This window comes from Ctenopharyngodon idella, chromosome 23 (genome assembly GCF_019924925.1).
Source record: "Ctenopharyngodon idella isolate HZGC_01 chromosome 23, HZGC01, whole genome shotgun sequence".
Classification (NCBI taxonomy): Eukaryota; Metazoa; Chordata; class Actinopteri; order Cypriniformes; family Xenocyprididae; genus Ctenopharyngodon; species Ctenopharyngodon idella.
The window spans coordinates 16,624,397-16,649,453 of NC_067242.1; the positions used below are offsets into that span (position 1 = coordinate 16,624,397).

The 25,057-nt window shown below is 36.4% G+C and overlaps 3 protein-coding genes across 4 annotated transcripts in view; 2 read left to right on the top strand and 1 right to left on the bottom strand.

Moving 5' to 3' along the window:
• Positions 1-469: 469 nt before the first annotated feature.
• On the bottom strand, positions 470-8,986 carry sec22c (SEC22 homolog C, vesicle trafficking protein). Its single transcript, XM_051882416.1, has 7 exons — positions 8,801-8,986; positions 7,879-8,090; positions 5,822-5,985; positions 5,508-5,687; positions 5,294-5,412; positions 3,545-3,610; positions 470-3,441 (listed from the first exon to the last, which is right to left on the bottom strand). The coding sequence occupies exons 2-7, from the start codon at positions 8,058-8,060 to the stop codon at positions 3,241-3,243; spliced, it is 912 nt and encodes a 303-aa protein (XP_051738376.1). The 5' UTR covers positions 8,061-8,090; positions 8,801-8,986; the 3' UTR covers positions 470-3,240.
• A 516-nt stretch (positions 8,987-9,502) lies between these two features.
• Positions 9,503-22,539, top strand: nktr (natural killer cell triggering receptor). Of its 2 annotated transcripts, XM_051881741.1 has the most exons (17): positions 9,503-9,640; positions 11,251-11,327; positions 12,204-12,278; positions 12,980-13,087; positions 13,225-13,269; positions 14,427-14,514; positions 15,688-15,717; positions 15,939-16,084; positions 16,714-16,927; positions 17,219-17,377; positions 17,644-17,731; positions 17,992-18,140; positions 18,548-21,301; positions 21,392-21,475; positions 21,603-21,659; positions 21,755-21,847; positions 21,949-22,539. In XM_051881741.1, the coding sequence occupies exons 2-17, from the start codon at positions 11,270-11,272 to the stop codon at positions 22,016-22,018; spliced, it is 4,218 nt and encodes a 1,405-aa protein (XP_051737701.1). In that variant the 5' UTR covers positions 9,503-9,640; positions 11,251-11,269; the 3' UTR covers positions 22,019-22,539. The 2 variants fall into 2 exon arrangements, with proteins under 2 accessions (XP_051737701.1, XP_051737702.1); XM_051881742.1 differs by lacking the exons at positions 9,503-9,640; positions 11,251-11,327; positions 12,204-12,278 and adding an exon at positions 13,571-13,598.
• Positions 22,540-23,370: 831 nt separating this feature from the next.
• Positions 23,371-25,057, top strand: part of zbtb47b (zinc finger and BTB domain containing 47b) — a 32,403-nt gene continuing 30,716 nt past the window's right edge. Inside the window, exon 1 of the mRNA XM_051882358.1 lies at positions 23,371-23,666. The gene's annotated coding sequence lies outside the window, so the exon portion shown is untranslated. The remainder of the gene's footprint in view (positions 23,667-25,057) is intronic.

The window sequence follows — 25,057 nt, forward strand, 5'->3', positions numbered from 1 at the left end:
CGCTTTATAATTTTAAGATAGAACCACTGTACTCACATGAACTGTTTCAAATATGTTTTTAGTACCTTTATGGACCTTGAGAGTTTGAATGGCTTTGCTTTCAATAGAGGCCTCACTGAGCCATCGGATTTAATCAACAATATATAACACTTACTTTGTGTTCCAAAGATGAATGAAGGTCTTACGGGTGTAGAACGACATGAGGGTGAGTAATAAATGACATTATTTTCATTTTTGGGTGAACTAACCCTTTAAAGGGTTATAAACATGAGTCAACATGACTGTTTTTAAAACCTGTCAGGATATTTAGGCAAATTATCAAAACTATTTTTTGTTTTGAGTCAGCTATACAGTAGATTGTCTAATTCTTTTCTATTAGAAAAATATAAACGTATACATTACTTCAAACAATAAAAATGCTCAAGCAAAACTTTTAACCCAACAGCCAAATAATGCAAACACACAATGCTTATAATATATTCAGTTGCTGATTTATATTAAATGTCTGAATCCGTTTTAGCAACAAACAAGTTGCAACATGGGAATAGTGCACACAAATCTGCTCACATTTTTGAGGACTCGTAGTTGCTGGAGGTTCATGTTGGTAGAGGTTAAAAGAGCAGTTTTCCAGTGAAACAATATCTAAAAGTCTATCTAAAAGTGTTTGCAGGGTATAAGGCAAAAATTGCCACAGTCCTTGATTTAAAAAAGTTTTAAATGTATGCATCATCTGAATCAATGTAGGTTGATGAAAGAAAATATTGGTCTCATGCTAAGTGTAAATAAGTTTTACAAGTAATAACCTCCAGCAACAATTACAGTTCACTGACCAAGAGGCTTTAAAAGAAACATGGGACACAAATGCATGAGATCAAATTCATCTAAATACAGGTTCTCTCATTTGTGCAGCTAAACAATTAATTCCATCTACAACATGAAAAACTATTATTATAAAAATACATATCTCATAGATTCAACAAACACTACTTCATGTATTATATGAGGAGTGAGTAAATATGTATCCATTAAAAAGGCTGAGAGCTGTGATCTCAGCAACCCTCAATCAAATGCTCTTTTAAAATGTATAATTAAGAATCCATAATTACAAATCGGAACGTCGCTTTACTTTGTCATGCTACCCTGAAAAGAACACCTAAAAATCAGTCAATAGAAACAGAGCCCTTACATCACTATTATTACAATTAGTATTAGATTTACACACTTTAAAATGATCATACAGACATTCTCACTCCTCTGTTTTGATAGATGTAATTATATAATGTAATAAGGCATTGACACATGAACATACTGTACCGTACCACAGCACTAAATGTTATCCTTGACAAAAACTTTACATGCAAGCTGCTGCTACTACACAGCAAAATGACATTTAGAAGCGCAGCTTGCTTGTAAAAACTCAGGAATTTGATTATCGTTCAGATAATTATGTCTACACTTATTACTTGCCTGGAAACTACTTTTGATTAAAATTTTTCCATGTGGATTGCTTGAGGAATAATAGTAAGTGCATGACATTTGCAATAAACAGAAATGTAGTGTACAAACTTAATACTCTGTGTCAGCGTAAGATGATATGATATTCTTATTATTTCAAACATATTGAACTGATAAAAGATGAAAATAAACTCATTATTAAGTTTATTCAGGATTAACATGATCAAATTATAATACTGCCTGCTGCAAAATAAACAAACAAAAGTTATAGTGGTTTTTGTCTATTTTATGAAAAATAATAGTGCAAATAAAGTAATTACATATTAATATGTAAACTAGACTCTTTAAATCAACTGTAAAATGTATACTGACAAAAAAAAAAAAGTAAACTATTTTTTTTTTTTGGTAAGAAAATAGATGTGGAGTTGCAAGTTCCTGAAATTTTTTAAGCACCTGTTCTTCCTCTCTACATCTTGCCAACTTGATATATGAATGCTGTATTATGATAATTTGTTGAAATGATTTTAGATTTATAGTCTTTGGAATGAAAATTTTAGAAAGGCTACACAAAATTATCTTGTGTGGAAAAAATGGCATAAGACTAATTGAACAACATGAATGTGCTTTTTCTATAAATTATAGTACTAATACAATACAAAAATAACCATAACTAACCGTCACTGTCCAAAATAAAAAACAAAATATCATGTTTAAGCTTAAAAAGATTGAAATAGCTAAATGACCAAATTTCCTTCATAACCTAAAATGGCTGATATTGAAAGAAGACCACCAGAATTTACAGTTTTATAACAATTGACCATTCGCAAAGACCCGCCTCCTATAGTTACTGTTGCTATGTCCGACAAGCAGATCTCTCGCCACGTTTTCATGCAGTGAAAAATACATTGCGGAGCAAAGAAGACACTGACAACGCGTCGACAGACAAGACAGAGCAGGTTACTTTTGATTTGAAACAAAGTCTCAAATTTCACATTTTGTAATTTAAAGAAATTTAAACAATAAATACCGTTTTGTGGCTCTTTAATGTGTCGTGACAGATCGCTGTAGCGCCTCAGATCAAGCTGCTCATGAACCGATCATCTCTTCTTACTAGTTAATTTATATCATCAAATAAACCACATTTCAAACACAGAAAGACGTCAGTACACATCATTTTTCAAATTCAAGTCCACCAATGTTAATCTACTAACTCCCCTCACTGCTTTGTCGAACAAAATGGCAGATTCTGCGTTATGATTGGTTAGATTGCATGTCAATCAAACTCCCGACGAAGGGTCAATTAACTCCCCTCACTGCTTTGTCGGACAAAATGGCGGATTCGGCGTTATGATTGGTTAGATCGCCTGTCAATCAAACTCCCGACGAAGGGTCAATTAAACTGACAAAAAAAATGAGCCATTCCTACAAAAAAAGATTAGGATTAAATTAGCTTAAACAATGGTAAGTATTCTTATTTTGCAGCAAATAAATAAAATTAACTTAACAGAATCAGCAAAATGCTTACTTCATGTCTGTTCATCAATTCCCCCATATTACATTCACCCAAAGTCATTAACAACTTGATTTTTGATGTGCATCAGTGTATTTGAAGACCCCTGTAAAAAAGTCATTGCACTCACTATCCATGTAATACAAAAGAAACATCATAACATTAGATCAAAGCAAGAGCTAAAGCAAAAATCAATGTCAGTTTACACCAGCCACCAGTTGATGAGTAAAAAGTCTTGTCCCCTCTGCTGGTATCTCACCCTACAGCTGAAGTCCTCATACTCCACAGTCCATGTTCTTGTCCAGCAGTTTGCGGTGGAGGGTTAGCAGCGTGGAGAGGCAGGCCACGGACATGTGGAAGACCAGCTGCCAGATGTTCCTCAGGCCAAAGAGAAAAGCATTGCATAAGATGATGAGAGTCAAGAGAGTGAAGGCTTTCAATTTCTTCTGGCAGGTATGGAACAAGTACAGATGACACTGTGTTGGGAAGGAGACAAAAATTTGAGTTAGGCAGCTTAAACAGACCTGTGCATTTGCGGATGTTATAAAATGCTACATGCAGAGTAGTAATACAATTTACCTGGCAAACACAGCAGAGAAATGCCAAAAGAAATGCCACCACATTCCACAAACCATCATAATCATCCTGTAAAAAATTGTGTCATATTATAAATAAAAAAAATTAATTATAATTTGAAATTAATTAATTATAATAATGAATTGATTACATATCTGTAATATAATCAGGGGTTATTATAGGGATTTTGCACCAGTGTTATTTTATGTAAGCAATAAGGTACGAGAGGCTGTGCTGTATCTCCGCTTCGCGTCGTGCCTAACAACACCATTCAGCCGTGACTTATTCAGGATACAGCACTAGCCTCTCGTACCTTACTGCTTTTATAAAACGGTTACCACAAAATACAAATATTAAAGCCAAAAATATGTATCAATGCAACTTTCATGAAGTAAACTTTCACTAAAAGCCTTCCTTCTGCCGGAAAAAAAGTCCCTGACTGTGAACAGCAACAGAAGTTACATTATCACGCCATTAGATGGCAGCAAAGACTGTCATTATGAGTGTGTCAGTCAGTAGCGAAGACTTTTACATTGAAAAAACTGAATTGTTGTGAACATGGAACAAGACGCAATTGACAAATGCTTTGACTAGCGCCGTCAGTCACGGGAAAACCCCTTAACTGTTAAAAGGACAAGATAATACATCAGACATTTAAACAGATTTTTGATTATGAACATAGGACTGACCTGAAGGAAAATGCTAAATCTGAATGCAGGTAATAAATTCGATCTTTTTCTCACAATACTCTTCTACAAAATACAGTAAGCTTCAATGAACAATATCAATTTAGAACAAACAGTTTACGTTGCTAAGAGTGGCTGCTAAGGCTGTTGTGTAGTGATACACAGAACCGTTGGGTAAAGCGGTCATAGCCTGTTTTATCGTGAATAAAACACAGCTATTGACCAATCAGAATCAAGGACAGGAACTAACCGTTATATAATTTTATTTATAGACTTATTATTATAGAATTATTCAAAATATGAATAATAATAATAATAATAATAATAATGAATCTCCTCCATCCTAAAAAAGCATAATTACCTAACTTGACACTCTTTTGTGGTATTCCTACATACATATGACTGCTAGGTAAAAATGAAATGAAAATAAACAAAAATAACAACTTTATTCAACAATTACTTCTCTACCCTGTCATTCTCCTATGCAGTTTATGAGCTGGCATTCTGACGTAGAACCCGGAAGCTCTGCAATGTGTCTTCAACATAAACTGCGTAGGAGAATGACAGGGTAGAGAAGAAATTGTTGAATAAAGTTGTTATTTTTGTTTTGTTTTTGCACACAAAAAATATTCTCATCACTTCATAACATTAAGGTTGAACCAATGTAGTCACGTTGACTATTTTAACGATGTCTTTACTACCTTTCTGGACCTTGAATGTGGTAATTTTGTTAATTTCTATGGGGGATAAAAACCTCTCGGATTTCATTAAAAATATCTTAATTTGTGTTCTGAAGATGAAAGAAGGTCTTACAGGTTTGGAACAACACGAGGGTGAGTGATTAATGACAGACATTTCATTTTTGTGAGAACTAATTATATCAATTTCTCATAATATACATTATAATGCCTAAATTCATTTGTAGCATTTAAAATGGCTGTTTTTAGTTTTTAGTGTTTAATGTTTAATTTAGACGAAATCGTATAAAATTGTGCCATTTATTGGTTATCAGCCATAACATCTCTAAAAAGAACACCTGCATACAACACTTGAATCCAAGTGTTACCTGGAAGGTGTATTCTATAAGATGAACACCACGTATAAGGTTGAGGGCAGCACACATGATGTTAAGAACCAGTGAGAGGATCCCTGGTGCTGAGATTGGTTCCAATCTCTGACTTTGACCTTTAAAATCAACAGAGAGCAATAATCAGTCAAAACATATGTCCAACTTAAGATGCAGGCATTATGAAATAACTATAATCATCACTACAGCAAACCTGACGCAGCTGCTTGTTCTACATGCCCATTTGCTGCTCCATTGGTGAGCGCCACGTCCTCCATGGTGAGAACCTGAGGGGGGCTGATCCTGAGGTCTTCCTGCACCTCGGCCAGGGTCACCTCCAGAGATGGACCCCCTTTCTGGTTATAATGTTGCTGAAGTTTTTGAATGGCACTATCTGAAATAAAACCATCAGACAAACATGATCAGCTTATTAGTGCAATCTTAATTTAAAGTGCTGGTAAATACACTAATAATGATTCAAATCCAATGCATTTAAATACAATCAAATGCATTTTTCTGTCACCCTACCAAACTCCAGAAATGGGTACGGCCGGCTTGCCAGGGTCACTGCAGAGTTGTCAAAGCATGCTGTGAATTCCCAGCGCAAGTCTTCCAAGAAGCAGAAGGCCGTGGCAGCAGGGAGACTGCATGCACATACGGTCATGTAGGACACGCCTTCGGATGAGAGGAAGCTACAGCACACAGAGAGACCACTTAGTTAACAAATTCTTTCACAGGGCGGCCACCAAAGTCCTTGGCTTATCCCGGACTCTGGGAATGCAGGTAAACAAGGCCAGGTACATTCTGATATGGCAACACTTAGAAGTGTAAACAATACACTCATGTCACGATTCGGTTTGATACACGATACTGATCTTACAAAAAAAAAAAAAAAAAAGTCACCATGTTTTCAAAACTGACAATTCATATTTTTTAATGGAATATTGCAGAATTTATTACAAATGATTTATTTGTGCACATCATAATTCTTAACATTCATATGCCCTCATAATCTTTAATCAAAATAACTCCCTTGTGCAGAGACATCTCATCTCCTTTTTGATGATGTGTTTACTGGGGCGAGGGCAGGACAACCTGTCACTCACATGAGATCACAGCAATAGCAGACCCCAACCATCCAATCAATTCCTGATGGACAAAATCAAGTCCCGCCCTACATTTTTTCTTGTTTGAGAAGCCATTTCACTCGGAATAGAGAAGAAAAAGACTATTGCAACTTCCGTTTCATGTCTACTTTATATGATTACTTCTAAGACATGTAATAAAGTGTTCATTAAAATGTTAATTTTGTATTACATCAGGTATTACATCAGGAATGGAATTGAATAGGCTTGTACTTGGTCCTTCTCCCACATTAACAGGGCATTGGTGACACCAGAATAGAAATATTCATGATTCTGCTTAGCTAAAAATACAGAATCATGACACATAAGCTTGCACTCTGTCCCTGACTATATACACATTTAAGAATTTTTAAATATTGCATTTTATTCAATTATGTATTTAATTTTTTATTTATTAATAATGCATTTTAGTTTATTTATTTGAAAAGGGACCATGTACAATTTTTAACATAAATGTTTCTATTTAATGCAATGTACCGGATTTAGCCAGAGGCTAATTTTCATCCACAGTCCCTTGGCAGGTCACCACTAACAAACCTCCTTACATGACAAATTCTACATAAATAAACATAGAAGCTCAAATGTGTGACATTCCGGGTTTACGATATTCGACGCTACATTAAATCTGTGTTAAACTTTCATTTTGGGTGAACTGTGCACAATACTTATTGTCACTATGTACTTAAAGGGTTAGTTCACCCAAAAATTATATTTCTGGCAACAAGCCATTATGAATACTTTTACTAAAGCGACAAGAATACTTTTTGTGTGCAAAAACAAAACAAAAATAACGACTTTATTCAACAATATCTTCTATTCCCTGTCATTCTCCAACGCTGTTTACGTTGTATAGACAGTGCAGCGTTTTCTGGGTTATACATCAGAACGTCGTTATTTTTGTTTTGTTTTTGCACACAAAAAGTATTCTCGTCGCTTCATAACATTAAGGTTGAACCACTGTAGTCACGTTGACTATTATTTTAATGATGTCTTTACTATTTTTCTAGACCTTGAATGTGGTAATTTCGTTGCTTTTTATGGGGGATAAAAAATCCTCTCTGATTTCATCAAAAATATCTTAATTTGTGTTCCGAAGATGAACGAAGGTCTTACGGGTTTGCAATGACATGAGGGTGAGTAATTAATGACAGAAATTTAATTTTTGGGTGAACTAACCCTTTAACATATTGTTCCATTTTAGTATTGCGATATATTTTTACACCCCTACTTGATTCGCTTATATATCTCATGCATATTTAGTCATTTAGAATAATCATTTATAAAAATCAACACACAATACTTGTAGTACACATCCATTTGGAGTTGCTCAAGGGCACAATTTCTGGATCACACATTGTGGGTTTGAACCTGAAGCCTTTTGGTTTCCAGCCCAGATTTTTAACCACTAAAAAACACTTATTGTCCACATAGTGCACTTACTGAATGTTGAGTTCATGGCCCTTCACTGTCCCTCTCTCTGGTAATAAACTTAGGGATTTTGAGATCACTTTCAGCTGTTGCTTTCTCTCCTGAAGTTCCTTGTCATGCAGGAAATCAGTGGAGGCGGAGAGAGGGAGTCCATCCCTGACCCGGACCACAAAGGCAAACAGGATCAGTGGCATGCTCCTCTGAGGTCTCTATGAGAACACATCCTGAACACAAAGCAGAGAGAAGATACAGGTATTACAAAGTAACAACTACAGCAATTGTCTGTAGCATGTCTGATGAGAAGGACCTTTCAAATGTGTAGCCACAACTGTGGATGTAAACTAAACTAGCAGTAAAAAATGTAGACACATCTACGCGTGCTTTATTTTTTATATTTTCACTTTGTTATTGCTTATTTTGTAGCACTTTACCATAAGGTTCCATTAGTTAACATTAGATAACATGAAAAATACTTATAAAGCATTATATGTTATTATTGTAAATATTATTTCATGGACCTGGGCTAACATGAACTAATAATGAACAGTTATATTTTTATTAAGTAACGTTAAGTAGATTTAGTGAAGTGTGCCCAAACGTTTTATTGGTAGTGTATGTCTATGCAGTCTTACATTATATACATGCATATTATAACAAGATATTACATTACAGTTTGACATGGTTAATATGAAATTAATTTTATACAGAGATTTACTAGTGTAAAAGATTTCACCACTGGTTTGTGACTGTACGATAGCCTAAGCATTGTTTCCGATTTAACTGGACCACATTTGCAAAGTTTGGATATAAATTTTCATGGTGAATCATTAAATGTGGACTGGATTTTAATTTGCCTGTTATTTCAGTAGTTCAAATACACAGTCATTCTGCAATGCACTGCTAGCAGGTGCAGATGCGCTTTACCATCCCTTACCTTACAACAGCTCAATACATTCACACTGATTATGTCAAACAGTGAATTTAAAATGCGCAGGTCTATAACAACTGTGTTTCAAAAATGTCTCAAAATAATTATTACAGTTATTTATGACTTAATGATATCAAGACGCGACCAGGGGCTTTTTGTTTGTCTCTCTGAATCATGGGAAACATGAGCGTCACCAGCAGCCGTTATTTCAAAATAAAAGTCCTACATTGGTTCATAGCTGAAGATCAATTTCAAAATGTCATAAGCTGGTTTATTGTGTTCCATTTACAGGGAAAAAATAAATAACGCAAATTATAATATTAATTAAAATCAATTAAGATAAATTTATATAAATTAATATAATTATATAACTTTTTTTTTTTACATTTGTCAACAAATATAACATAATACGCATAATTCGCATAAGACGAATAATTTGTAATTGCTGTGGATTTCCGATAGTCGGCGACTGTGCAGCATCTCAGTGTAATAAGCAAAATAGAAAGTAAAACAGCAGTGTTGCCATGTCTTCCTATTATAAGCGCCTTTGGGATTTTTTCATAAAGTGTCCCTACCTATAAATATAGGCAGTTTTGGGGGGATTATTTACAGAATACAGTCCCGTAGGGTAGGGAGGATATGTGGTGGTGCTTATGGAAATTAATCAATTCTTCATAATTCATACACAACTAGCCAGCCACCCTTTAACCACACCTCTCAAACAAAAATAGGTTGCTCGATTCTCCTGAGAGATCTGGCAACAATGTACTGTAGGAGCTACTGCGATCAGACGACAGAGCGGGTTTAGTTAGTTAAAAGCTTTTTGCCCTTTAACTATCTATACAGGTACGTGCAATTAAGTAAAACGATGTTTGTGTCAGTACATGACTATGACTATATCTGAGTCATACTGATTTTTTATTAAACAAATTAACACTGAAGATGCCTTTTATAGGTTCTTATAAAACATCGTTAGCTTTAAAAGGTAAACAATGTTAGCCAACCAGCACTCAAACGACGTTTGGCCAAAACTAAAACATTTAGTATTTACAGTTATTTTTTTTTAAATAATAATTTTAAGTAGAAATTGTTTTTATGTTTGACCTCAGTTATGAGGTGTTGTTTTAGCTACCCGTGCTAATGTCTTTAGCAATTGGCTAATAGTCTCAACGAGCACCTCATTTTAGTTTCTCCTAAACACTGTGGTTCATTTTGAGTTCATTAATTGATATTATAATCATACATATTGTTATCTTTCATACGTGCTTATTTATGAACTGGCGTTTTTCTGATTTAAGGCTCAACACATTTATTTGAACCCCTACATGACTGCTAATGTCATACTATAGTAAATAAACGTGTTATTGTATTATGAAGCAAGTACAATCACAGATTGGAAGTTTGCTTGATCTAGATTATGTAACCTGTCTGAGAATGGATTATAACCGTATATATTGTTTGTAGGTGTTGTAATAAGTTCTCTTGAAAGTCTATTGTAATTATCATGGATTTGAATCTGCAGAAATCATGAAATGAGCTCTGTTGAATGTCCATGAATGTATTAGCAGATGTTTTGTTTGAAACATACACGACTGGAATAGCTTGCTTGTCAGGTAAACATTTTAGCTTAATTTAAAAGAAGTGATCATTCATCTGCTAATTGTGGTTAAAGTGGAACTGTTTTACAGGTCTAAGACATGAATATGTCCTTTATATCCTCCTGTGACATTCACTCTGACATTTGCCATTTCACTAAGTAGCAATTAGAGCACTGATAAACTGAGTGAGTTGTTTTGATATGGGAAAGCAGCTGGCTTGACATTTTCTGTAGTTGTAATATAATATGCGCCATAAGGAAGTTTAATAAATTCATTCCATTCTTGTAATTTGAGATGTTGTGTTAATCTGATGGCAAGTCATTCCTCTGTTCAGCTAAAAGACTTTAGTGTCTGTTATTCGAGGGAAAGTAAGTCAGTGCTGTGTGACAGGATAAAGATCTTAATATTTCCTATCATTTTTTACATACATGCTTAGTTCTTGTTTTAGTTTGTTTGGTCCACTAAACTATATTTGGAGCTCCTCCTCATACAAACGTTTGTAGCCCAAAGATAGCACATATCTGGTTTAACCAGGGTTCAGGATGACAGCACACATCACAGCAACAATGTCTCATTCATCACACTACTGAAGACTCTGTGACAGACAGAGCAGTTCTCAAAAAAGGGGTGGAAGTTGAGGTTGGAGTGGCATGCATGGAGATTTACATCTCATTGGTTAACCGAAACACTTCCCCATTCTCAGTGACTGGCTTTCTGTTCACTTACACATCAAGATCCAACTGAAACTGGAGAGAAACAATATCCTGGAATATGCCTGAAGTGAAATGTATTATTTTCTGCTGTAGGTGATTGGGAATACAAGATTTAACCGTGTTTTGCTGTGATTTTACACTACAGGAAGCCCACTCTTTACAAAATGGGGGTAAAAGATCGCCCTCAGTGCTATTTTGATGTGGAAATCAACAGAGAACCAGGTAAGATGTGACAATCATTGCTGTTTGGCTGTTCTGAAATAGTCTTGTGTGAAGGTCAAATAGTTAAAAGTACAAGTTTTGATAGAGAAATGCTTAAAATGTTTGCTTTTGGGTGATTTATTTATTTATATCTGTTTGATATTGTATTTCAAAATTAACTACAGAAACTATCTTTAGCTGTAAACGTCAGTGTTTTTGATCAAATGTTGTAAATAGTAGCATTTAAAAGGGGTACAGCGTTGAGCATTTTGTGCTGAAATTTTGAAGTTATGGAGCTTGTACAAGGGATAAAGAGTTAAACCAGCTAATAGTAAGTGCCTAATACTGAAAGTGAAACATTATATGTGTATGTTTTGTGAGTGCTTGGGTAATGGCAGTTAAAATTCCTGTACTAGTGTGTGAGAAGCTGTTGTGGCAGTCCACACCCTGACCTGCAGGGCTGTTTTAATGAACCACAAAACTTATAGTGTGTACTAAATAACATCTGGTTTTCACCTCAGTCTACCACTAATTATGTGTTTTAAGAGAGACGTCTGCGTCATAAAGCAAAACCCCTTATTTAGTGATTTTACAACCATTATTTTACAAAGCAAATGTTTTAACACCCTGTTTATTTTCCTTTTATCCCTTATAAATTAATAGTATAGACCTGGCTTTATTTACTATACAAAAACACACTTAAATTTGAATGTTCTTGTATTTGAATATGAATGAGATGTTGCCGTTTGCCATACTGAAATCAACCTGAAAGTTATAGCTTATAAATTGAATTGCAGTTATAATCACATTAATCTAACTAATCTTTTTTTATCAGCAAGCTTAAACCTTATACATTTTTGATCCATGAGTCTAATGATTGCTTTTTCTTTCTTCTAGTTGGACGAATTGTCTTTCAACTGTTCTCCGACGTTTGTCCCAAGACAAGCAAAAATTTTCTTTGCCTGTGTACTGGTACGTATACTTGACATAAATACCTTTATCATGCTACAGCAAGTTATTTTACCTAGACTGGGTATTTAAAACTGTAAAGAGCTTCAATACCAATTCATGTCCATGTACACAAGCATAAACTTATAGGCAAATAGCACAAAAATAAACCTGAAGGTGACAAAATCCTGGATGTATAATGACAAGTGCAGGTCTTTTGCTGACAGTGCTGTGGAATCAACCAAAGCTGTATTTACAGCCTGTTCCTAGAAGACAGAAGCTGCGTTAGTCTGCGTTGAGACGGTTTGGTCATAAATTTAAGTTGGTAATGCTTTGGGTCAATACAGGGATCTTTTTTCTCACCAGCTGAGATTGAAATGAGAGACACATACCTTCAGCTCACTGTTGTGTTGTATATATATCAATCCCCATGTCACCGACACCCTCCCTCCCGTATTCATTTCAGTTTTATCGGCATCTCTTCCATGCTGATCAGATTGTTATTAACCTTTTGCTGTCTATGTAATTGTATACTTCAGCACTGATTCCAGTTTTTTCAATTCAGAGTATAGTACTTGGATAAGCTTGTCCACATTTTTAAGAGCTTAGTCTGTGAAATTCTGGTCTTTGGTTTGATTTATGGCTGGTAAATTTCTGAGCTGCACCTACTAGGTCTGTTATATAAAAGTAATCAGAAATGATGTACTTCTTTGGTTTGCTTGCAGGTGAGAAAGGCAGTGGCAAAACTACTGGAAAAAAATTATGCTATAAAGGCTCAACTTTCCATCGAGTTGTAAAGAACTTCATGATCCAGGGGGGTGATTTCACAGAGGGTATGTGCAGCCATACTTATAACTGACTTGGATATATGAAGATAGAAATATCTGTGGTGCCTTAGCACAAGATCTTATGCGTTTATTGCTTACATTCAATTGTCTGTGTGCTTATGAATGTGCTTTTCTTTGCTTAGGCAATGGAAGAGGAGGAGAATCTATATATGGTGGTTTCTTTGAAGGTAAGCCATCTTCAGATACTTTCTGTTCTTTATCAAGCATTCAGTAACCTTAGCAAGGTCCCTTAATTTGAGTGTTTTAACATCTTTTGCATGATTTTTGAATGGGCATCTCAGTTCTGTGCATGAATTACCAGTCATTGTTTTTTTTGTTTTTATCTCGCTGTAGCTGAGAATCTTGACTTTGTTATTCCTGTGATCTTATAATCTTCTTTTTGAGTCAGCATGGAGATTCAGGGCTATTTATTCATTTAAAGGTCCAGTCTTCTTGCCTAAAATTTTCAACATATTCTTTTATTTATAGAGATTGTGGTCTTTTGCAAAATGAGAAGGTAAGAGATGTACACAGTGCAGTAACACAATCTAGACAAACATTCCCTATTCCAAATCCAATATGTGAACCATGACAAAAACGTCCACACTGCACAGTGTGCTCATGGATATGGTTATGTGGTTGACTGACTTCTCTTTTTTGTTGTTGTTTTATTTTGTTTCTTTCCTCATTTTTTTCAGGATGGCTTGTCATGCAATACAATACTCTTGAACATAATCCAACCCTAAAAAGTATTAGTTCACCCAAAAATTGTCATTTATTCATCTCTGATGTCGTTCCAAATATACATGTCTTTCTTTCTTCAGTGGAACAAAACAAGAAAATTTAAATAATGTGCAGGTCAATATTTTCTATGCAATTGCAATAAACTTTTACAATACTTTTTTAATCTTATAAAACTTATTTTTTGAAGCTTGAAAGCTCCAGCAGTTGCATAGAATAGAGCTGTATTTGATTGACAATTTTTTTTCTTTTCATGATCCACAGAAGAAAATTATTCAATTTGTTTGGATTGTCATGAGAATGAGTAAAAAAAAAAGACAGAATTTTCAGTTTTGGGTAAACTATACATTTTAGAAATAATTCGGCATAAACAGTTTTAATGTAAACTGTAGTTGTTTTAGTAGCCTTCAGGATAGTAAAGCTCTCTTTTACACTAAAGAGCATAAGATACACTCAGAGTTCAGAAGCAGGATAGAAGCATCACTGATGATAGGTGTCCATGAACATCTCTTTTTGCCTGCTGCAGTCCTTCTCCTTAACACAACTTTTTGAAGCAGTCGACAAGCACTCAGTGTCCTTCTTTGTCCGTGTCTCTCTTCAACAGATGAGAACTTTACTCTCAAACATGACAGAGCCTTCCTCTTGTCGATGGCCAACCGTGGCAAAGACACAAATGGGTCCCAGTTCTTCATGTAAGTAGTATTTACTCTGGTATAAGACTCAGAGAGGGTGTATGTGTGTAGAGAAACAACCATTCATCACCAGAACTTTTGCTTACCATTTAATATGACTGATCGGTCAGTATTAAATGACACATGCATTATGTATAGATTACATATTCCCCTAGTGTTCAAGATCATCTCAGAACTCAGTCATAGCCTTTGCACTATGGCTCAGCTTATAAATATGTGCTTTTGAAAGCCTATATCTGTTTTAAGAGCTTGCCCAAAAACACAAAGAGCATCTGGGCTTCTAACTTGGGCTCAGTCTCATACTTATGATGTTCCAAATTTGTTTTTTAGACCAAAATCAATTTTTAAAGACCACTAGTGATGTTCCTTTTGCTGTTCACGCTCACGCTCTCTAACTTTCCCAGACCTCTTCAATCTCTTTACCATATATAATATATATATAAATTTTGACTCTTTTATTTTGGAGACTCTACATAGTGTACATGTTCATGTGGGATGCAGGTGCATTTTCATCTCCCTTTTCCCTTGTCAATGTGCATTTAGAAATATTTTAAATCAGAAAGAAATTCCTTTTTTGCCTACAAATGTATTACAATTTTTCTCTTGCCGTTTTTGTGTAAAATTTGCAGAAACTCTAGCATCCTGCTCTACCAAGGTAAAGTGTCTCTCCAAGGCTGTGCTTCTCTCTCCTGACTGTGTATTTCTGGTTGCTTTTAGCTAGCACTGGCTTTTTGTTTATCTTTAAATAATGTTTTTACTTCATTAAAAACTTGTTCTCCCAGCACAGAGAACCTGAGGTCTTTCAATTATTGATGTATTTCAAGTTTAGCATTACGGGATGTATTTTCCTGCCATGGACACACTGATTTCTAATTGAAGTTGTCCCTATGATATTTTTAAACAGGTTTAATTGGTTTTGTCAGCATAATGTTGGCAGATGTTGGACCAGTCCCTGTTCATCATTAGTATTTATTCATCCAGCCTGTGTTATTGTGCAAGCACTGCTGGTTTTTAAATTCTTCTGTGTTTGAATAGATACACTCAAATTTCTTCTTGATGAAAGACTAAATGCGTTTGTTTTTTTGGACTAAATTTTCTTTCGTTTATTTTTTTCCCCCCACATGTACCTGTTGGATGACCTGGACTCCCATTATGTAATTTGCCTCATAACAGAACTACAAAGACAGCGCCTCACCTAGATGGGTACGTTCATAATGATCCAGTGGCTTCATTTAACCAGTTTTATCAGTTGTAGTTCAAGCCATACTGTCGGAAATTGCTTAAACTACAAGAAAATAATTTTAAAATACTCATTTAAAGTTTAGAAATAATTTATTTATTATAGGATTATAGGATATGTATGCAAGATTTTCTCTTAAATCCCACAATTTCTTGTAACTGTAAGGATTGTTGGTCTAATTTAGAGTGCATGTGGTCTTTGGGCTGGTCATCTCGGGCTTTGAGGTCATAAAGAAAATCGAGGGGCTGAAGACTGACTCAGCCAGCAGACCCTATGCTGACGTCAGAGTGATTGACTGTGGACAGCTGATTACAAAGTCTGCTAACGATGGTAAGCTTGTTCCTGTGTGTGCGAGACAAACTAGGAATTTTGGCTGCAGACCTGCCGCCTGTCATTATGCTGTCTGAACTTGTCTTTACCTAATGGAGAATGTTTTTTAATCTCCACATAAACTGCATTGTGGTGTGAAATATGGTGTTTAAAGATAGAAAGTGTGCTTTGAAATACTGTAGACCCCTATTTTAATACATACACTTACACTGTGTCCTAACCAGGCATGACATGACAAAGCGTCAAGTAACAAATCACTTCTCCATGTTGAGTTTTTGCCCTAACCACCCACGGCAGGTGATGTGCAACAAGACATTTTGCCAGTCGCTTAATTTCTATTTTGATCATGTCATTATGGACAGCCCCACCCAAGGCGAAATCTCATTGGTCTAAAATCCTGCTCCTTACAGATATATACCAAATATAACTGTACTTTTTGGACAAAGTGTTGTTCATGATATGTTGTTTATTTCGTGCCATGTACAGAAAGCTCCAGTTCAAAATAAACTAATAAAATCACATGCACTGCACTTGTAAGCAGGAATAAAATGAATTAATAAATTACATTCTGTGTAATTACAGCTGTTCAGCTGTACATTTTCTGACTAAGTTTGGTGCATCTTCTGTAGTTCTTCAAGGCAAAAGGAGGAAAGCGTTCCATTCTGAGGATGACTCGCAGAGTTCCTCAGAGTCTTCATCTCAGTATTCCTCCTGTGAAGAAGAGTCTGACAAAAAGTATGCATCTCGAAAGAGGAAAAGAAACTCAAAGAGTAAGCACGCGAAGAGAAAGAGAAAAGAGACAAAGAAGGAGAGAGAGACAGTTGAAACAGCAGGACATGGAAGGTAAATTACTGTAACCAGTTCAGTTTCCTATTAAGCACAATGAAAGCATCTGTTTGCATTTCATTTGTTATTCAGGCAATGATCTAGAGCAATAACACTTTTCTATTTGCCTATACTGATACTTTTCAGCTATTTCACAGTCTGACATTGTTATATAGTACAATCCAAAGGAGTCACCAAAGAATAATTCAGAAATCTGAGCTGATTATTAATTAGTGTTGTTCATGCCTTAATATGGTTGACCTTTAAATTGGTTGTATAATAAAAATATATGTTTTTTCTGATTCACAGTCATGCTGAGGGAGAGATGGCAGAGGAAGATGATGGTGAGGCTGAGCAGAATGTGAAAAGGGAGAAGCCTGTGGTTCGACCAGAAGAGATCCCACCCGTGCCAGAGAACCGTTTCCTGCTCCGCAGAGACATGCCTTCTCAGGAGGAGACAATAAAAACGTTAGTATCTTTTGTACAATTCAACAAATAGATGTTCCTCTTTCCATTTAACATCACAAGAATCTTTCCTCCCCATCTCCAGTTATTAGATAATATCTAAAATTCTCTGGGGTCAAGTTTTAAAGTGTTACAAGCGAACCATAGTGATTAATATTTTAGTTTTCTTGCTTAATGATTAATCCCTGAAATCCATGGCTCAGTTTTGATACTATATTTTGAACCAAAAGAGGTAAAGTCTTGAAACTGATACTCTTCTGCCTCAATAGGGTTGAACAGGACACAGTCGTGGCACCAAATGACACCAAACCAGCTGTCACAAAATCTGGACGCAAGATCAAAGGACGCGGAACTATGGTATGACAGCCATGCATTACATTTATACCACAAAAAAAAAAAAAAAAACTAAGACACGGAATGACATTGAACAAAGGACAGTGGACAAAATGAATGTTTTTTTGTTTTTTTTTAAAAACCCAAAACTATATCAGCTGTTTTATTTCTAATTATCTACTTCTAATGATTTGACATTGACTCTTTAAAAAGTGCTTGATGAGAATGTTGGTCTGTTTGATTGGCCATGCTTAAAGTGTTGTTGTTTTTTATTCCCCCTGCAGAGGTACCATACACCCCCTCGGTCAAAGTCCCGATCAGAGTCAGAAGGGGAACGGGGGAGCAGTGAGACTCCCCCACACTGGAAAGCGGAAATGCAGAGGACCAAGGCTTACCAGCCCCCCAGTGTGGAGAGATGGAGTAAAGGAGAAAGGTATGTTATGTAATGTCATGCATGAAAGTATGAGTCTTATTTGAATTAATTACTGTATTTTTCATCAGAATTATTATACGTGGCAAGCTAATATTGAGAGTTTATTTCTGGTTTATCCAAGTTCATATTCTTTTTATAAGCTTTCAGAAATGCATTTTTATGAAAAACATGGTTGGAACTAGGGCTGGGCGATAAAACGATAACAGTAATTATCGCAATATAATTTTCTTTAATGAAATAATAAAAGATTGATAAAAGTTTATGCACTATGCAAATATTGTGATAATTATCGGTATCGACTGATATGAAAAAATTTATTGTGATAATTTTTTTTGGTAATATTACCCAGCCCTAGTTGGAACAAAGATTTTTACTTATTGTAATTTTTTTAACTGTTGTTGAAACAGATGGGATGACAGAAGTGACACCCCAAGGTCTAGGTCAAGATCAGAAGAACATTCCTTAAGTGAGGCCTCTGTATACTCCAGCCGGTATCAATCCAGAAAAGAAAAAAAGAAAACCAAACGCAAGAAGAAAAATAAGAAACGAAAGCACTCAAAGAAACATAAAAAGAACAAGACCAAGGAGACCTCCCTGTCTGAGGGTGAGATGACTGGGTCCTCGGGTAAGAGGTCAAAACACTCAGGCCGTGCTGAAAGGAGACATTCTCAATCACGCTCTCGTTCTTACTCTCGTTCGTCCTCGCGTCACTCCCACAGATCGTATCGATCAGAGTCAGAAAGGAGACGTTACTTATCAAGCTCTTCTAAAGATTCAAGATCTTATTCAAAGTCCAGGAGCAGATCCTATTCCAGAAGTCGGTCAAGGTCTGAGAGGCGGGGTCGGTCATCCATGAGGTCAAGTCGTAGTCGATCAAGACGGTCTGTTACACATTCTAGGTCACTGTCTCATTCTCGATACAGGACAAGGTCAAGAACAAGATCAAACTCTAGGTATAGTTCAGAAACCCCACCACGTTCCAAGAAAAGAAATGAGTTGAGATCCCCTCGAAAGCCAAAGTCTACAGAGGGTGGCATTTCCAAATTAGACAAGCCTAGATCAGTTCAAGGTGAAGAACCTAAAGGACCACCAGCAGCATCTTCAGAGAGTGTCTCTGTTTTGCCTTTGAGTGACAGTCCACCTCCCTCTCGATGGAAGCCAGGCCAGAAACCCTGGAAACCCTCTTACGTCCGCATACAAGAGATCAATGTAAAATCAGCCCCAGCTTCAGATGCACTAATCAGCCCATCATCAAATGTACCTCTGGAAAAAATGTCCTCTTCAAAGCCAGACATGGCTGTTATTCACAGAGGCCCCAGCAGCAGTAACAGTAATGTTCCTGATAGGCTTCTGCAAAGCAGTTTGTCCAGGAGCAGGTCACGTAGTCGATCAAGAAGCAGCAGCAAATCATTGAGTCAGTACGGAAGCAGATCATCCTCCTGCAGTAGGTCAGAATCATATGGTTCAAACAAAGAAAGATCCACTGACAAAAAGAGAAAACGTAGTTCTCACAGAAATGGCCAAAAGAGGGACAAGCATGCAAATCATGGTAGTGGCCACAAATATACATCTCCCTCTTCAGAGGATGTATCTGATAGTCAATATAGTCCTATCCATGGACACAATGATTCCTTGGTACAGAGAAACACACTTGATTCTCTGTCAGATCTACAGGCAATGGCAATGAAAAGCAAGAATCCCATTCAAAGGAAAGAACCAAACAACAACAATGCATCAGGATGGGAAAGTGAAGGAGAGAACTCAAGTAAGACTAATACTGCTGCAGAACACAATCAAATCCCTGTTAAGGACGAAGGACTTACTGAAACGAAAAAGAGGCAGATTTTGGCTCGTTGCTGGGAGTCCGAGAGTGACTCTGAAATGCCAAACAAAAAGGTATGTGGTGATGCCAAACATGTGTCTGAAAAAGAGGAAGGAGAGGCTAGTTCAGAATCAGAGGATGATGACCCTTTATGGTCAAACCATGGTGCAGAAATGTTCAAGCTATTAAAGGGTAATGAGGAACAGTCTGCAGACACAAAAATTTCAAAACACAAGAACAAGAAAGCCAAGCGGAAACACAAGCACAAAAGAAAGAACTCTTCCAGGTCAGGATCTCGCAGATCCAAGGCAAAGAAATCCAAGAAGCGCCAGAAGCCAAAAGAGACATTTCACTGGCAGCCTCCACTGGAGTTTGGTGACGAAGGCGAAGAGGATGATTCAGTCACTCAATCAAAACAGTTATGCATAGCGAATCCTGATTCTGTCAGTGATGGAGCAAAAAGGCATGTAAAGTCTGGAAAGATCAGGCCCCAAGTCTTAGAGAATAAGGATCAGGATCAAGGGATTATCGAATCACCACAAGATAAGTTTTCAGTAGAGTCTTCTAAAAGTATTGATGAGAATGGGAAGATAACTGAAATCCAAAAATCAAAGCTAAATCGCAATACTAGAAGAAGTCCAGCTCAAAGCTGTCCAGAGATTCCAAAGCCATCCACAGATCCAGAGACCAGTCTTTCAGACACTAACTTGGCAAGTATCAAACCAATAAACCCAAATAAAGTTGAGATATGTTCTCCAGAGCGCATCCCAGAGGCTGAGCAACCAGGGTCCAAAGCGATTGGCTTTTCCCCACTGAAAAATATTCTGAATAATGGTGGTGTGCTTGTTCCACCTCAAATAGAAAAGGGAAACTCTATTACTATTGGACCTGCTTTATCTCATGGCAGTCAGCCAGAGGAAACTGTACCAGGTGACAGTTCTGTCTCAGCAGTTGAAAATAAATGGAAACCTTTGACAGGCATGAATGCTCTGCAGGCCATTACTATAAAGCCTTTCATTATGAAAATAAACAAACAGCAAAATCAACTGGAAGGAAAGACTCAGGGTCTCAAGATCGAGATCAAGAGCAAGAGTAGAGTCCGTCCAGGATCCCTCTTTGACGAGGTACGAAAGACGGCTCGGTTAAATCAGAGACCCAGAAATCCAGACAGCTCAAGTGAAGAAGACTCTCTTCCAGCAACAGGAGAAAAAGCTGGATCCCTTAATCACTCTCAGAACAAGTCAAGGTCTGTGTCCAGTCACGGGTCCCACCGCAGAAGTAGGTCCCATTCATATAGCCACTCCAGGAGCAGGTCCAGAAGCTACACCTACTCTTCCAGGTTGGTTACAACAGCCATTGTTTTCATGTCTACATATGTCCAATCTTTCAGGTCAAGTCAATTTTGTAAATGTTTTAATTTTTCACACAGAAGCTACAGTAGAAGTAGAAGCAGGAGTAGATACAGTAGAGGACACTCTCGTTCTCGAAGTAGCACCGACCGAAGTTATCGTAGGTAAGATATTTATCTCTGCTTCAGTCTAATATGCTTCAGTCTAATATGTATTTTAAAGAACCCTTTGATGTGTGATGGGAATTAAAATGTTCCTAATTGATTAAGATGCCACGTGATTTTGTTTTAGTCACACAGACAGTAGGAGCCGTTCTAGAAGTCGGTATAGAGGTCGCCACAGATCAAGGTGAGCATAGAGCCAAAATGATTAATGCACTTTGATTGTAATTTGGTGTTATTTAATTATTCTTTGCGTTATGTGTTCTATTCCTGGAAATACAGGTCTGAATCTTACGATAGTTACTCTAGCCGCAGCCGCAGTCGTAGCAGGAGAAGAGGGCATCGGAGAAGTGAGAGCTCTGATCGCAGGTCCAGGTACATCATAAATAAATCCTTGTATTTTCAAAACTGTCTTGTGTGAATTTGATAATGTTTCTCACTGAAGCTAATTCTTTGATGTCTGTTTTCACGTTCAGGTCATATCGCTCCTACAGTCGCAGTTCATCCAGGCGGCGAAGTCATAGCCGAAGCAGTCGATATAGCTGAGTTGAATTTAAAAGACACAGGACAGTCTGAACGATAGTCTCAGTTTAAGTTTTGTGAAGTATGTATTTTGATGTACACTGTATCATCATGTAATGTGTAATTCGAATATGTTCTACTGTATTTTTCCACATGAGTCTATGTATGAATGTCACTGCTTTATTCTTGTACATTTTTATATTATTCCTAAGAAAATGCGCATAGAAACTCTCTAACTGTAAAGCTAAGCTTATATATAAAAAGCCACTTACCTCAGTCTTTTGAACATGAGAACCTGTGAAATGTAAGTCATGTTTGGAAGGATTTTAACATTGTAGACATGGATGGGAAGTGGTAGACATGGATGGGAAATGTTTAGTTTTGGCCAAATGAATGTTTTGTGTTTAAAAGGTTGGTGCATTTTTTTAATTTGTACATAAAAACAAAAAGTCTTGCTGAATGTATCTAGTGCTGCTTATTGATGCACCATTTCATATAAAACTAACCTTGCCAATTGTAAATAAAACTACATTTGTTTGTGAAAAGTGCTGTAATGTGTATTCTGTGAGAGGACATGTTCTTGTAGCAACACATCATGTTTTATTGACTCCTGCAAATGTACACAAAGTTGAGTATGATGCATTAGGAGACAGTCATTGCGGATGCAAGTTATTAGAAGTCCATTTCAGGCTTGTTTGTTAGTATTGACCTACAGTGGGTTTACAAGCATGTTTGCTTTTTGATTTAGTCCTGTACTACAGTGGGTCTAATGATATAAATCTAGTGTGTCAAATAAAGGAGACATCCCAAATCAGGACCAGGATTGACAACCACGGCACTACTGCATCCAAATTCATGTACTTTCAGAGTATGAACTGAATTCTTTGATTAAGAATTCACTTATCGACTGTAGATAAATTGTTCTTTTATGTGTAGTGTGCATACTGTATTTCCAGACACACTACTCCTGTTAAAGTACTGTTTAACCATAAAGAAAGAAAATCTTGGTACCTTTTTTTTTTTCTCTTCCTCTTTAACTTTTCAAATCTGACAGTTCCTCAGCTCCTGTAGCCTCCTGAGATAGTGTCTACTGGTTACTCGCTTCATAATCTCAGCAGGTGCAGTATGTTATCTGGGTATTGTTTGCCTATTGTTTCATGAAAACTGCATATTTGGACATCCTGTTCACTATATAGTAGAAAACTATGCATATTCGGACACAAGGAATACGGATTTCAGGATTCAGCATGTTGAGCACAAGGCAAGGTGCTGTTAGACATGCAAGGTCATGAGAACCTGTGAGACAATGCTCCATCTCCCCATAAGGACAGTTCGTATTGATTAGTCATTTTTTAGCTGTAGATGTAGACTAGAGCTCAGACAGGAAAAAAATTATCTAGTGCAATGGCCCTTTAAAACTTCTGACAAAAGCCCATATGATCCCCGAGCTCCAATCACCAATTCCTACTGCAAAAGCAGCCTCTGCATTTTTGTCTGTCTGAATGCTGCTAGCACGGCGAAAGAAGAAGAAGAAAAAAAAAAAAAAACAGTGAGGGGAAGGAAAACTGAAGAAATGTGAAAATCCAACGTACTATTACATGGCGAGCGGAAGTCCTGGGCAAATGGAGGTTTTCGCGGACTCTTTCGATGCTAGAGACCTCGGATCAAAATGGTACAGTAGACAACGACATTTTGATCGTTTTGTATCCATATTTTATCTTTTGCAATTTTAAAACACTTAGCTAGGCCGATGAAACTTGGAATAGTTTGTCCTGGGATGTGTCTGACTTTTGAACGTGTTAAATAACGTGATATCGCCAATAAATTTGACCGCGAAATGAAGTTTGCAACTTGCACGGAACGCCGACAGCCACATAAATTGGAAGGTTAACAAGAATGCAATGGCCACAATAGCTACATTGTTGCATTTAAATAGTTAAATTCTCTCATATCAGTGTGGACAGGGATCACGTCGTGACTGGTGCATTTTGTGGACATTGATGTATGTAAAATTAAAAACGGAACATATTTATTCCAAATATACTTTTGAAATTATAGACTTTGTTGCACAGGAAGAGACAGAATGCATGTCTCAATACTGCTAACTTAGACATGACCTTAAATTTGTGGATCCCCATCCATAGAGTTCATATTTCAGTTGTGCAATAACGTTGAGTCTCCAAATAAATGTTGAAGGCGCTACACAGGAGCTTAGAAACGTTTTACTTTAAATAACACTTAAATTAGTTTGTGATTAGATAATTTTCGAAATGTTACTTCTTCTAAATACAATTTAAAAATTGCCCAAATCAAAGACAAATAAGCTTGAGACCATTTATATAGCAAATAGTTATAATTGCATAATTACTTTTTTTTTTTTTTTTTACCGAAGTAGAAACAAATACTTAAATTAGTTCTGCATATTGTTTATCAAAGTTAAACACATATCTAAATTGTATTGTATCTAAAATATCCTAAAAATAACATTTTTAAAAATCCTTATCCACCAATCACAAATGACTACAAAAGTCTGTTTTTAGTTGCAGATTATTAGTTAATCATACCCATAAGAATAAAATGGCAATAGAATAAGAAAAGAAATGTCTTACAACCAGTTATTTTCATTATCGGCACTCTTCTTAGTATATTAATGTTTTATATTCATCAGAGAGGTTGCAGGATGACAGCGAAGTTGATTTTAGGAGCCTTCATTAAAAATAAAGCATGTGTATTGTAGTACAGTGAGGTCCCTTCACATCTGGAAGCTGGGCTAATACAGTATCTGGGTCAGGTCACTACTTTAGTGCCATGACCCTGTCTTTTTGACCTCCAGTTGCTCGCTTGACTTTTTTTCGCATGACCCTTAAAAAGTGTGGTTGTCTCTTTTTATTATTGTTTATACAGTGCATAGACAGTGCAGTGTTTAAATATGCATTGTCTGTGCTGGCTGGCATGTGAAATGAGTCAGAACCCAAAGGACTCGATTACACCCCCATTAATGCGTTCGGTTATGAGGATATAATCAATTTTAGACAATTACCAGAATATCACTTGATGATGCCA

What these genes read in the sequence shown, in the direction of transcription:
- sec22c (XM_051882416.1), bottom strand. Translation starts at nt 8,060, where the DNA reads ATGCCACTGATCCTGTTTGCCTTTGTGGTCCGGGTCAGGGATGGACTC. An exon ending in GGCCATGAACTCAACATTCA is followed by an intron (nt 5,986 to 7,878) that starts GTAAGTGCACTA and finishes TGTGTGCTGTAG; the next exon opens with CTTCCTCTCATCCGAAGGCG. An exon ending in TTATAGAATACACCTTCCAG is followed by an intron (nt 3,611 to 5,293) that starts GTAACACTTGGA and finishes AATTTTTTACAG; the next exon opens with GATGATTATGATGGTTTGTG.
- nktr (XM_051881741.1), top strand. Translation starts at nt 11,270, where the DNA reads ATGGGGGTAAAAGATCGCCCTCAGTGCTATTTTGATGTGGAAATCAAC. An exon ending in GAAACAGCAGGACATGGAAG is followed by an intron (nt 16,928 to 17,218) that starts GTAAATTACTGT and finishes TCTGATTCACAG; the next exon opens with TCATGCTGAGGGAGAGATGG. An exon ending in AGCTCTGATCGCAGGTCCAG is followed by an intron (nt 21,848 to 21,948) that starts GTACATCATAAA and finishes TTTCACGTTCAG; the next exon opens with GTCATATCGCTCCTACAGTC.